Here is a 13,752-nt window from a genome sequence, read left to right as displayed (position 1 = left end):
TCTGCATATCTGAGGTTTTTGATATTTCTCCCGGCAATCTTGATTCCAGCTCGTGTTTCTTCCAGTCCAGCGTTTCTCATGATGTACTCTGCACAGAAGTTAAATAAGCAGGGTGACAATACACAGCCTTGACGTACTCCTTTTCCTATTTGGAACCAGTCTGTTGTTCCATGTCCAGTTCTAACTGTTGCTTCCTGGCCTGCATATAGATTTCTCAAGAGGCAGGTTAGGTGGTCTGGTATTCCCATCTCTTTCTGAATTTTCCACAGTTTATTGTGATCCACACAGTCAAAGGCTTTGGCATAGTCAATAAAGCAGAAATAGATGTTTTTCTGGAACTCTCTTCCTTTTCCCATGATCTAGCGGATGTTGGCAATTTGATCTCTGGTTCCTCTGCCTTTTCTAAAACCAGCTTGAACATCAGGAAGTTCACAGTTCACGTATTGCTGAAGCCTAGCTTGGAGAATTTTGAGCATTACTTTACTAGCATGTGAGATGAGTGCAATTGTGTGGTAGTTTGAGTATTCTTTGGCATTGCCTTTCTTTGGGGTTGGAATGAAAACTGACCTTTTCCAGTCCTGTGGCCACTGCTGAGTTTTCCAAATTTGCTGGCATATTGAGTGCAGCACTTTCACAGCATCATCTTTCAGGATTTGAAATAGCTCTACTGGAATTCCATTACCTCCACTAGCTTTGTTCGTAGTGATGCTTTCTAAGGCCCACTTGACTTCACATTCCAAGCTTTACTTGTTAAGAAATCTGTCAATCTGAGATTCTAAGGCAAGAGCATCCAGCACAGGGCTGGCAATTAGGAGATATCAGCAAAGGGCTTAAATTAAGTTCTGGCTTGACGAGACCTACATACATGCAAGGACCAGTGAGAACGTGTAGGGATGAGGGTGGGCACTTTTGGATTCTTGTTGAAGTGGCATTTCTGGTCACAGTGTGCTGAGAGGCTGCCAGGCTCCTGCCCTCGGGCAATTGTCTAATGATCCACAATGAACAAGTGGTCAGCACCCCGCAGGACTTAAGTCCCAGAGCCAGCGTCCAAGTTGTGTCGGTTTTTAAGCACAGAAGTTTTAAATGCATTTTATTAGACTTCATTATCTTTATTTAACTAATGAGGGAACTGAGGCTTATGGAGATGATGTAAGCCTGTAACCCTGCAAATGAGCGATAAAGCCAGAACTAAAATTTGGGCTTGCCTGTGTCACTAGAGTGACAGAACTATAAACCAGTGTGGAACCTTCCATCCCACTTTCTCGTCTTACATTTGCTTGTCTTAGCTCCCAAATGTACCCTGTGGACTCCATCTTTCCTTCCGTAATTGCCAGTTCTTGGATCACTGGGGTGGCGGGGAGAAATGCTTTTGTCTAAAAATACTTGGCAAGCCACTAATTTTTTCCTACCCTGGAAGGACTATTTCCCTCCCAAACCCAAGGGATTGAATTTTATTTATTTAATATTTATAAAACTTCTTAGCAGACTACAGACATAATAAAAAAGATGTGATTTTGAGTTGTAGAACTGCTGGGCTGTCCCCAGCTCCCCCCAATTTTGGGGATACAGCATTAGAGACTCCCCAAACATCAGACTAGCAACGACTTTCTTCTGGAGGATGAGGAAAAGGCAGCAAATAAATTCACAGATGCTTAAGAGTCATAAATAAAGTTTGTCCTGATTCACTTGGTAGTTCTAAGACTGTGGAGGCTTAGAAAACACTCATTGACCCCATTAAAATCCAGGCAAATATTATTAAAAAGAGGAGGAAACACCAGCTACCTAAGAAACGTCCCAATAAGGTGTTGGGTGAAGTCAATTTATTAGGGGTGCCAAAAAAAGCAGCTTTCCCCAACCTTATACATTCTTGAGACTTCCCTGGTGGCTCAGACGGTAAAGCGTCTGTCTACGATGCGGGGAGACCCAGGTTCGATCCCTGGGTTGGGAAGATCCCTTGGAGAAGGAAATGGCCATCCACTCCAGTACCACTGCCTGGAAAATCCCATGGACAGAGGAGCCTGGTAGGCTACAGTCCATGGGGTCACAAAGAGTTGGAGACGACTGAGCGACTTCACGTTCGTTCACTGTTAATATATATATATATATATACATTCTTGAGAATGAAGGGTCAAAGTTCAAGGACAAAGTCAGAGGTACACATGCCACAGCAAATTATAGTAATCCTTCTTGGAGACATCTCACTCTTCTTTCTCCCCTTTTAACGCTTTTACTTATTTTAACAACTGTTGAGGTATAACTGACATATAAAAAAACCATACATACTTGGAGCACAGTTTGGTAAGTTTTGAACACATGGTCACATCTATGAAACCACCACCACAATGAAGTTGATGAACGAATCCAGCACCAAGGGTTTCTCTGTAATTTCCCTGTAGTCGCTTCCTCCTGCTACCCATTCCCCAGCCAACCAGAGGTCTGCTTTCTTTCACCATTAATTAGTCTGTATTTTTTAGAGTTTTAAACAAATGGCATCACTTAGTATGTGATGTCCACACACATACAAACACACACTTTTCTGGCTTCTTTCAACCAGCAGGACTGTTCTGAGATTCAATCCACGTTGCTATATTTATCTAGTTTATCTCTCTGTGTTGCTGAGTACCACTCTACTGGGTGGAAGAATCCCTATCCGTTCACCTGGAGATGGACATCTGGGTTGATTCTAGTTTTTGGCTGGACGAAAGCCTTTATGAACATTCACTCATCAGTGCGCATCCGTCTTTGCATAGACTTGAGCTTTCTCGTTATGAGAGACTGTGGTTGCTGGTTCATAAGCAACTGCAAAAATGTCTTCCAAAGTGGTTGTAGCATCTCCCACTCCCACCAGCAAGGTTACGGGGATTCCAGCTGCTCTGCATCCCTGCCAATCATTGGTATGGTCAGTCTTTGTAATTACACCCATTCAATTTGCATTTCTCTGACTAACGCAGCACCCTAGTCATGTGCTTTTTACAAAATATTTCTTTCTTTTATTTTTGGCTGCGCTGGGTCTCAGCTGCAACACTAAGGCTCTTTGTGGTGGGGTGAGGGCTGCTCTCTAGATGTGGTCCATGGGCTCAGTTGCCCTGCAGCATGCGGGATCTTAGATACCGGGATTGAACCTGTGCCTTCTGCTTTGGAAAGCAGATTCTTACCCACTGGACCACCAGGGAAGTTCCAGTCAGGCACTTTTCTTTTTTTTCCGGCCGTGCTGGTATATTCTTTGGTCTGTTGAAGTACTTTGCCCATTTCTTTATCGGGTTGTTTTCTTATTATTGGTTTTGAAAGTTAAAAAAAAAACCCATATTCTGAATGGTTTATTTTATGTGTCAACTTGTCTGAACCAAGGGAGGCCCAGACAGCTAGTAAGACATTATTTTTGGGTGTGGTGTGAAGGTATCTCCAAAGAGATTAGTGAGTAGAGATGATATGCCCTAACCAATGTGGGTGGGCATCAGGCAATCCATTGAGGATTCGGGTAGAACAAGAAGGCAGAGGAAGGGAGAACTCTCTCTCTTCCTGACACATAAAACTAACTATCACACATGAGTTATTTAGAAGTGTGTTCTAAATACTTTGCTTTTGGATATTTTGGATATTTGCGAATTTTCCAAAAATCTTCCTTTTACTTCTAATTTAAGTCCCCTATTTTCAGAGTATGTGCTGTTAATTCCTTGAAACCTTTTAAATGTAATGGGACGTCACGATTTATGGCCTGGACGTTCTGTTTTGGTAAATGTTTCATGCGCATTTGAAAAAAACGTGAATTTTGCTGTTCCGTGGAGGGGCCTACAGGTTACATCTTTTCCCTCTAGTTCCCTCCCCAGAGAAAATGAGTTAACGGTTGTTTTTGCATCCTTCCGGAAACTTCCTATGCGAATATGGGCAGTAAACTATATTCATATTTAAAACCCTCCAGGATCATGTTGTGCAAGCGGTTCTTGTTTCCTCCCCTATCACAATAGCTCAGAGAGATCCATATTAGTGGATTCTTTTCAACAGGTGTATAGAGTGCCAAGGGTGGATACACTACCATTTATTTAACCTGACTCCTATTCATGGATATTTAGGTTACTTCCAGGCTTTTGCTCTGCTGCATCAAGAATTCTTTTAACTTAAGTCTTTGTACCTATGTGAAACTTTATTTTTAGTGTAAGTTTGTAGAAGTAGAATAATTGAATTAAAGCAACCATTACTGATTTGTCTTTTCTCTTGAGTAACAAGAGAGGTTCAGATTTTGCTTTTGCCATCAGCAAAAGTGCAAGTGAAAGCTGCTCAGTCATGTCTGACTCTTGGTGATCCCATGGAATTCTCCAAGCCAGAATACTGGAGTGGGTAGCCAATTCCCTTCTCCAGGGGATCTTCCCAACCCAGGGATCGAACCCAGGTCTCCCTCATTCCGGGGGGATTCTTTACCAGCTGAGCCACAAGGGAAGCCCAAGAATACTGGAGTGGGTAGCCTATCCCTTCTCCAGGGGATCTTCCTGCCATCAGCGAATTACCCTGCAAACGTCTGTGAATTGCTAGGGCTTCAAGTAATTGTGAATGTGTGTTGATGCCAACGGTGCGGTGATGGGGCTGTGGGCTGCGGAGGAGCAGAGCCTGAGGACAGCGTATCGGGACAACGCAAAGGGTGAGCATGCTCTGTCAGTAATATATAAACCTCTTGAGCCTCTGGAATTTAGAACCAACCACTCAAGGAGATCCTGGATAATTTCAGAAGTGGAGCTTTTATGGGGAATTTTAAGAGAGTGCATGAGCGTGTGCGTGTGTGCGTGTGTGCCCAAGTAAGCTTACATGCCGTTCCTTTATAACAGACACGGGGGAGACGAGGCAAGAGACCTTGGTTACAGCTGACTATTATTTATGTCATTAGATTTTATGTGAGCTTGTTAGACACACAGTAAAAACCATCTCAACCACTTATTGTTGAACCTTAGGGCCAGAGGATAAATGAAGAACAGGGGGAAACAATAAGGGAAAATTTCAAAGAGACACAAAGAGCCTTTATGTTCACTCCGGATGGGGAACAAAAATGACCATCTCACATAACCCAAATTCCTGAGAAGTCAGTCAGTCTCTAGAATCCAGCTCACCAGCAAATTATAGATAGTAGCATCAGGTGGAAGATTTCCTGCTTATATTTCATTTCTGAAACCAGTTTGAAGAGGCCACATGCTGAAAAGCAGGATGGGCAAAGACAATTCAGCAAGTTTGTTACATTTCATACTCTTCCAAGGAAGCAAACTTTGGAAATTGGAAGCTGGGCATTATGCATTTATTCCGTACTCTTTGATGAGGTCACAGTGACCAAAGCCAGTGCCCAAATCTTAAACTGCCTTCCAAGTTGACTGAAAAATGCTTGGCCATGTTACCTTCCATTTGTCACCAAGCCAATGCTATTTAACTCACCCCAACTGATGGAAAATGCAAGCAACAGCTGCACCGAGAACTTCAGGAATCAAAGTGGTGAGTCTTCACTACTGTTCTTTTTCTAGCCATCCACCAATGAATATTTATTGAATGAATGTCCATACACATGCTAGCTTGCCTTCTACAAAGCCCCAGAAACAGGAGGCTTCAGAAAAGAAGAAAATGCAATGGGATTTCCTATCACTGGACGTTCTAATTTACGGCTGTCATGTTATTTAACGGTGATGAGTCTAAATTGTCTCATAAAAGGTAGACACGTGCATAGCAGATTTACAAAATCAATAAATGAATGCCCAAGCTGGTGAGCTAGTTTGCACAGGGATGCAAACATCACCAAAGGGCCTGGATGTGGAATCGGGTGTGCTCTGTCTAAATGGAGCAAACATTACTCAGCTCCAGCCAAGCACTGTCACTTAACAATGTGGGCCTAGGGTGACTGGGTCATCTTTTAAGAGAAGGCAGGCATTAGAATTTTTAGGTAAAACTTTATGACTTTCTAAAATATGGGTGCAATTAAAAACACACGTACACCATGCCCCCACACCCACACACAAAGAAAAGCTAACAAAACATATCTGAGGGCTGTGATGCTAACTCATGGGTGGCCAGTTCATTACAACTGGGACCTCCACCCAGTTCATCTTTCATACAAGAGCTCAGACCACAGCCATGAATGACCACAGGGCAGTGATGGTACTTACCGCCAAGTGACTCGGAACTCTGGCTGGGGATGTTGTGAGATGCCTCCTGGAGGACGTAGGTGGACGTGGAGAGAGGAGAAGGGCAGATGCTGCTGGCTGGGACGTAAGGAGGGTTGTAGGATGAGCTGTAATACTGGGAGTACTGGCTCTGTGGGAAGCTGGGGTAGGAAGGATAGTCCTGCAAAGGGAAACCCACAAGGCTGTGAGTGGGGAAGACTGTCAGGCTGACACGGGCGAGGGGCCTCCTGGGCCGGGTCTTCTGCATCGATCCCTGTTCCCCCACCGTTACAATAAAAGTTCTATGAGGGCTGGAGTTTTCCCTAAAAGCAGATTTTCCCCCAAGACAAGGATTCAAGGGCAAGTAGAGGATTTAGGGGGTGAAGGCAAGACCAGCTGGGGAATGGGGAAGCGAGGTAGCAAAGGGAAGAAGGGCAAGGAGTCAGCACGGGGGCTTCTCCAATGGAGCCTGGAGCTGAATTCTACCCAGGAGATGCTGGGATGGCAAAAAACACACCTCAGAAAGATCTCTCCCAGGGGGCAAAGGAGCGGAGGTATTTATATACCAACTCCAGCCAGTCTTTGCTTGAGAGCTGCTCCCAGAGGGTTTCAATTCCCTGGCACTTCCTACTGCCCTATACATTGGTTCCAGAAAACACCCGTGTGCCCAGGGATGCAGAGATTGGCAGCTGGAAGCCAACAGGTGCACCCTAAGGGACATGGGTATGGTTCTGACAGCGTCCGTCTCAGCCACTGTTGTATCCCCAGTGCCTGGGAGAGTGCTGGGCACACGTGGGCACTCAATAAATGCTACAAAAAATTAAAGAACAACTGAATGTGGAATGAAGACCACATACACTTGCTCAGGAGACTAGGTGACCTTTTAGGTTCATGGCGGGTGGTGGTGGTGGTGGCTCATAGTACGCCTACACGGCATCAGGGATCCAGAACCTTCTAGGAGGGAGTCTCAGAGATGAAATCAAAGAATACCAATCCTCTTTATCAAAGAGGATCTTGGTCTGTTTCAACCAACCAAACAGTCCAACTCTCCCATCATAGTCACTGTTTCATATATTTAGCCCCACCGGAAAGTAGAGCTTCTCAATCTTGCAAAGAACTCATGGAAGGTTCTTAACAGGAAAGGTACACAGGTAGTACACAGAGTTCCCTCCACCCTGAGCAGGTTAATTCTTAACTCACTCTTTAAGTGAAACCAGGAGACTCACATTATTGGCCAACATCCATCCATCTTTATAGTGTTGACTAAGTTCCATTTCACGAGTATTTATAATGCCCTCACTCTGTGTTGGGCACTTTACAGTGAGATGCAGAGGTGAAGATGATGTCCTTTCACCCTTGAAGAGCTCGGGGTCTGGTGAAAGGCACACGTTTTTGCTTGCATAGGTTCCAGATTCAACAGTCAATGGGTGTCTTCGACGGGGATCAAGATGGAACACAGAATAGAGCCCCTTCATCTTGGAAATGTGCCAACAATTCCGATTTCTCTGCCTCTACGCTGTCTCTGTCCGGTGGCTGTTGGTGTAGCCTGGCCCCTGTGGCCTCCAAACCCAGGGAATGAGAGGCCTGGTGCAGGTGGCCTCTCTGGCCGCCCTGATTTAAGGGGACTACTTAGGGAAAGAGCCCAGAAGACCACTGGTAGGGAGCTAGTCTACCTGGTGCACGGTTCCGAATCCGGCCGCGTTGGTCAGTCCGTTTGCTCCTTGATAGATGCCGGCCGTGCCTGTGGGGAGGAGCGACAGATGAGGCTCTAGCAGTCAGGGAGGGACGTGCAGGAGAAAGGCGCAGTGGAAGGCTGGAGGTTCGAAAGTTTGGGATGGAACTTATGACTCTGACCATCTCTCTGAACCTCGGTTCTCTCAGTTAATGAATAAAATACAAATAACACCTTCAAAGGATTCTGGTGAGACATAAATGAGAGAGCACACAACACAGCTTCTGGTACTCGGTAACTATGTTTTAGAAATAATTTAGTTTTTAAAAAATTGTGGTAAATGTACATAACAACAAACACTGGCCATTTTACCCATTTTGTTTTTATTTTTAAAAATTGAAGTATAGCTAATTAAAAATGTTGTGTTAGTTTCGGACATACAGCAGAGTGATTCGGTTAAACATATATGTAAAACAGCGTACATGGGTTCCAATTTCTCCAAATCCTCACCAATACTTATTTTCTGACTTTTTAAAAAAATTGCAGCCATTCTAAAGGGTGTAAGGTAGCAATGACTATGCTTTGAATTAAATGAAAGAATAAAACGACTTCTCCTTTTTGAACTTCAGTTGTCCCACCTGTAAAATGGGAATAAAAATGATACTACTCCTACTAGAAAATGCTACTTAGTCAATGAATGAGTAAATGAATGAATGAGTCGGAGTCTTTCCCTGGTCTCCCCTGACCAGGTAAGCTGGTGGTCCGGGGAGACCTCCGAGATGACATGTGAGCCGCGTCATGAATGGTAAGAGGAAACCAGGGATGGAAATACCCTGAGGGAAGAGACATCTCGAACACTGAGGGCGAGACTCTCAGGTAGGGATTAGCTTGATAGGTTACAGAGAAAGAAAAAGGGGTCCATGGAGCAGGAGCCCAGAGAAGGAAGAGGGGGGTTACCACCAGAGTAGCAGTGAACTCTGAGTGTCAGGGCTCCTCCTGGGGGAAGTGAGCAGAGGAAAATTAGGTCTGGTGCTCACGGCAGCCTGGATAGTGAGTGGCAGCCTCATGCGCTGGAATCCAGGCAGTCTGGCTCAAGTCTCCCTTTTCAGCATGGCTCTATACTGCCAGGCTTCCCTGGCGGCTCAGACAGTAAAGAATCTGCAATGCAAGAGACCGAGGTTTGATCCCTGGGTCAGGAAGATCCCCTGGAGAAGGAATGGCCACCCACTCCAGCGTTCTTGCCTGGAGAATTCCACGGACAGAGGAGTCAGGCAGGCTACAGTCCATGGGGTCACAAAGAGTCAGACACGACTAAGCGACTGAACACACACACTCTACTGCCAAAGCTGTTTCTTTTTAGAACTGTTTTGGGGGCATACATTATACAATCCCTCCACTGTAAATGTTGGCTCAATGATTTTTAAAGTAAATTGCTTAACTGTACAGCTGTCACCACGATGCAGTTTTAGGACATTTCTATTACCCTCAAAGAACCCTCATGCCTGTTTGCAGTTGACCTCTTCTCCCATCCTCAGGCAGCTCTTTTTGATTATAGCCATTCTAGTAGATGTGTCTGTCCCTGGAGTAGGAAATGGCAACCCACTCCAGTATTCGCACCTGGAAAATTCCATGGCCGGAGGAGTCTAGTGGGCCTCAGTCCATAGGGTTGCAGAGAGTCAGAAAGCACTGAGCAACTGAGCAGTAGATGTGTAGTGGCCTCTCATTCTGGTTTTAAGCAGCATTTCTCTAATGACTAATCAAGCTGGGCACCTTTTTATGTGCTTATTAGTTATTCAGGTGGCTTCTTTGATGAAGATTCATCCAAATTTTTTTCCCACTAAAAAAAAGTTAGGGTGTCCTCTTAACACTGATTTGTAAGAGTCCTTTATATACTCTGGACACAGGTTCTTTATCAGACATATGATTTGCAAATATTATCCCCCAGTCCTGTCTCTTAATTCTCCTAATGGTGTCGCTCGAAAAGCAAAGCAAAAGTTTTAAAGTTACTAATATTTTTTATAAATCTTGCTTTTGCTGCCTAACTCAAGGTCATAAAGACTCTTTCTAATATTTTCTTTTAGAAATTTTGGAGTTGAAGGCCTTGCATTTAGGTCTATGATCTAATGTAAGTGAGTTTTTGTGCACTGTGTGAGATAAGGGCCTAAATTAATCTTTTTGCACATGGCTACCCAGTTGTTCCAACACAAGAATAAAAAGTCTATCCTTTCCCTCACTAAATTTCTTGGCACCTTTGTCAAAAATTGACAACGTGAGAGTTTATTTATGGGCTCTCTATTCTCTTCCACTGACCTATCCATTCTGCACCAATTCCATCCGGTCTTGATTATTGTAGCTTTATATGAAGTTTTGAAACCAGCTAGCGTAAGTTCTCCAACTTGGTTTTTCTTTTCCAAGATTGTTTCGCCTTCTCAGTACAACCTTGGCATTTACATATCAGTTTTAGAATAAGCTTGATAATTTGTATTGGCGAGAATAAAGCGGCATGACATTATGCAAGAGTATCAACTCAGAAATCTATATCCAGAGGAAACATCCTTCAGAAATGGGGGAAATCAACACATTCTCAAAATGAGGGAGAACCAAGAGAACTTGTCATACAGTAGACCTCCCCTGAAATAAGGGCTACAGAAAGTTCTTAAAACAGACAGGAAATTTTAAAAACCGGGGGCGGGGGGGGGTGAGGGTTGGGCGGGGGGGGGGTGCGGGTTGGGCGGGGGGGGGGGTGCGGGTTGGGCGGGGGAAGGAATCCTGAAACATCAGGCAGGAAGAAAGAAAAAGAGTGAAAATATGGGTAAGTAAAATCTCTTGGCCAAGAGGTTATAACACTAACTCAATATACAATTAGATTCATAACTGTTTGCTATTAAACTTGTTTTACAACTATATAAAACACTGAAATGGTTCCAAAGTCAAATCGACAAAATAAACTAACCATATCCTTATCCAGGGCTTTCCCAGATGGCTCAGTGGTAAAGAATCCTCCTGCCAATGCAGGAGATGTGGGTTTGATCCCTGGTCTGGAAAGATCCCCTGGAGTAGTAGGGAATGATAACCCACCCCAGTATTATTGCCTGGGAAATCCCATGGACAGAGGGCCGGGTGGGATACAGTCCATGGGGTCACGAAAGAGTTGGACAGGACTTAGCAACTGAACACCACCTCTCTTATCCACAGGTGAGGGGAATGTGTCCCAAGCACTGGTAAAGGCAGGGGGGAAGTAAACTGCCAGAAAGTAATTTCACTAGGAGCTTGGAGGGGGCACAGGGAAGGGTTCTGAAATGCCAGCTGGGAGGTGTGGAGTCAGGGAAGGCTTCCTGGAGGAAATGACAACTAAACTAGTCTCTGAAGGATGAGTAGGAGTGAGCTGCATGAAGAGAGCATGAACCAGGAACACCAGCATACATGGGCATCTGCTTCAGATCATCATTCCACAGAGGCGTATCTGAGACCCAGAAACCAGAGAGTGTGTCCTCACTAATACGGCACGATGTGCTGGAATCCCATTCTCTCCTCCACGGCCTGTCAGGACACATCTGGGCAGAAAGTCTAGGCCAGTCTATTTCATTCAAGGTCATTTTGGGGGTCCTGGTTACCATGGCAACTCCTCCCTGCTAAATCACAGAAATATGCCTGCCTTGGGAAGTCACCTCTGGATGCGGTGCTTTCTCTCCTGATTTCTCTTTTCTTTGGCGGCAACCTTCTGAATGATGAATGGGGCGGGTTTAGAAATAAACCAGCCCACAATCTCATCCCTTGGTATTCTTTCTCCCAAATGGCTTCTTGTTTGTTTACATTTTATGACCCAGGGGCATGAGAAGAATGGGCAGCTGAACAAACCGCAGCATGCCGAGGGCAGTCCCTGAGTCCCCACAGTGAGAGAACCCTCCCATGCCAGAGAGGACGCAGGAGGAAGGGGGCACCCAGCCCCAGATGCCTCATGCCACATATGTGGTCTGCAAATGGATCCAACTGGAGCTGGAATGTTAAACACTGACCTCTAGCCTCCGTTTGGTTGGTGGAAGGCCTGGGGAGGGCAAGGATGAGAAGAGGAAAAACATCTCTTACGGGGATGATAGTGACGGATCCGGCTTTGAGGTCCCCTCCACTATCCCTTCATTCCTTCTCTCTCATATTAAGGGAATCTCTGCTTTCAAGCTGCGCACATGGCCAATTAGAATAAGCACTGCACGGCCCAGCTTCCCCTGTGACTGGTGCAGTCATGTGATGAGCTTCAGGGAAGGGAAGAGAGGTAAGTTACTGTGTGCAACTTCCGAGTCGTGCCCTCAAAGGGCAGAGGCGGGTTCTTCCTTGCCTGGAATGGAGCTATGTTGGATCACAAAACTGAGGAACCAGACATAGGAGCTTGGACCCCTGCCATATGTGCAGACCAGAACCGCCAAATCAGTTTGGACTTTGAGGCGAGAAAGAAATGCCCTTCTTTCTTGCTGAAGACGCTGCTATTCTATATGTCATATCGGAGAACTGCTTTATTTTTTTGGCTGGTTGGGCTGGTTGGTTTTCTTGGATTTTAAGTAAAAGTTGATTCTCACTGCCTGGCTCAGTAAAACAGTTTTTAAGTGAACGGTCATTCATTTACTCAATAATCATTTCCCAGTGATGTACCAAATACTACTGTGTCTACAACTTTTCTAGTATCCTACAATAGGCAAGGGTTGACGCTGATGTTCAGCGAGAACAGACAGAAGACCACTGAGTGAATAGATACACAAGGAGTTGAGATAATTCCAGACAGATCAAAACAGTGGTGTATGCGCGTTGGTTTTTAAATGCTAACCCTTTGGGGAAGAAGATACGGCAATTCACGGTGGGATCTGACAAGTTCTGCACTGGTCCACACCCTGCTCTAGGAGACGAGTCTCTGACCACGGGCATGGATGTTGGGCGCAAGATGGAGCTGCTATGAAAGCTTCTCACTCCACTTCCGTATATGTTTGTTACCACTGGCCAGCAGGCTTGTGGGCGGATCCCACTTGGCAGGCCAACTAAGAATGAGGTTGAAGTAGGTAAAATGGCTTAGTAAGAAACAGGAAGAAAGAAGGCTTTTCTCAAGTGGGGGATGCAATTCTCCGGGCTAGAGAAGTGGGACAGAGCAAGAGGGAAGGGAAAAGAGTGAGAGGAGGCGAGTGAGGACGAGCAGGAGTCGCGGGGCAGAGGGATGCTGTTCTCTGCACACGCACATAGCTGCTGAGAAAGCAGCAAGACCCTCACGTCATGGGGAACACATGCACACCCAGGGCTGATTCATGTCAATATATGGCAAAACCCACTACAATACTGTAAAGTAATTAGCTTCCAATTAAAATAAATAAATAAATTAAAAATAAATAAAAGACCCTCAAGTCAGAAGTGGCCGTGTGTGCTGTGGCTAAGACAGGAAACCCTCGAAATCTTACCGGGAGGAGAGGGATGGAGCTGGTGCAGACAGTGATAAATGGTGACTGACATGCAGTTTCAGGGTCAGGGAATGATGAGGGTGGTGGGGATTGTGTCAAACTGCAATGTATAGTTTCTATCTAAGGGTCAGCAGTTTGGAGCAGACACTATTTGGCTCCCCAGGAGGTATTCCCCATTCCTTTCCCCCCAGCAGCTTCAGGATGGCCATGTAATCTAGCTCTGGTCAAGGGGGCTTCTGGGAGAAACTTTTGTTCCTCTGCTGGATTATGTAAGGATGTAATGTCTGGAGTTACAGCAGCCATCTTGGGACATGAGGTCACAACCATAAAAACAAAAAGTCCATTGGCTGAGGCACAAGGAGTAAAAAGATGAAAAGAACTTGGTCCTCGAAGATAAAAATTGAGCTGACAAACAACCTTGGGGGTCCAGACTTCTGGCTAAATACCCAATAAATATCATTATGGTGTAAGCTGATGTTAACTGAGCTTTTTGTTCCTTGCAGACCAAAGCATT

General features: G+C 45.1%; 1 protein-coding gene across 1 annotated transcript in view; it reads right to left on the bottom strand.

The window, feature by feature from the left end:
* EYA2 (EYA transcriptional coactivator and phosphatase 2) overlaps positions 1 to 13,752 on the bottom strand; it is a 258,893-nt gene that overhangs the window by 88,921 nt on the left and 156,220 nt on the right. The window contains exons 6-7 of the mRNA XM_069548701.1: positions 7,805 to 7,872; positions 6,135 to 6,312 (exon numbers count right to left, since the gene is read on the bottom strand). Coding sequence (XP_069404802.1) covers positions 6,135 to 6,312; positions 7,805 to 7,872 — 246 coding nt within the window. The remainder of the gene's footprint in view (positions 1 to 6,134; positions 6,313 to 7,804; positions 7,873 to 13,752) is intronic.

This window comes from Ovis canadensis, chromosome 13 (genome assembly GCF_042477335.2).
Source record: "Ovis canadensis isolate MfBH-ARS-UI-01 breed Bighorn chromosome 13, ARS-UI_OviCan_v2, whole genome shotgun sequence".
NCBI classification, from domain to species: Eukaryota; Metazoa; Chordata; class Mammalia; order Artiodactyla; family Bovidae; genus Ovis; species Ovis canadensis.
This window is presented reverse-complemented; position numbering and strand designations above follow the sequence as displayed.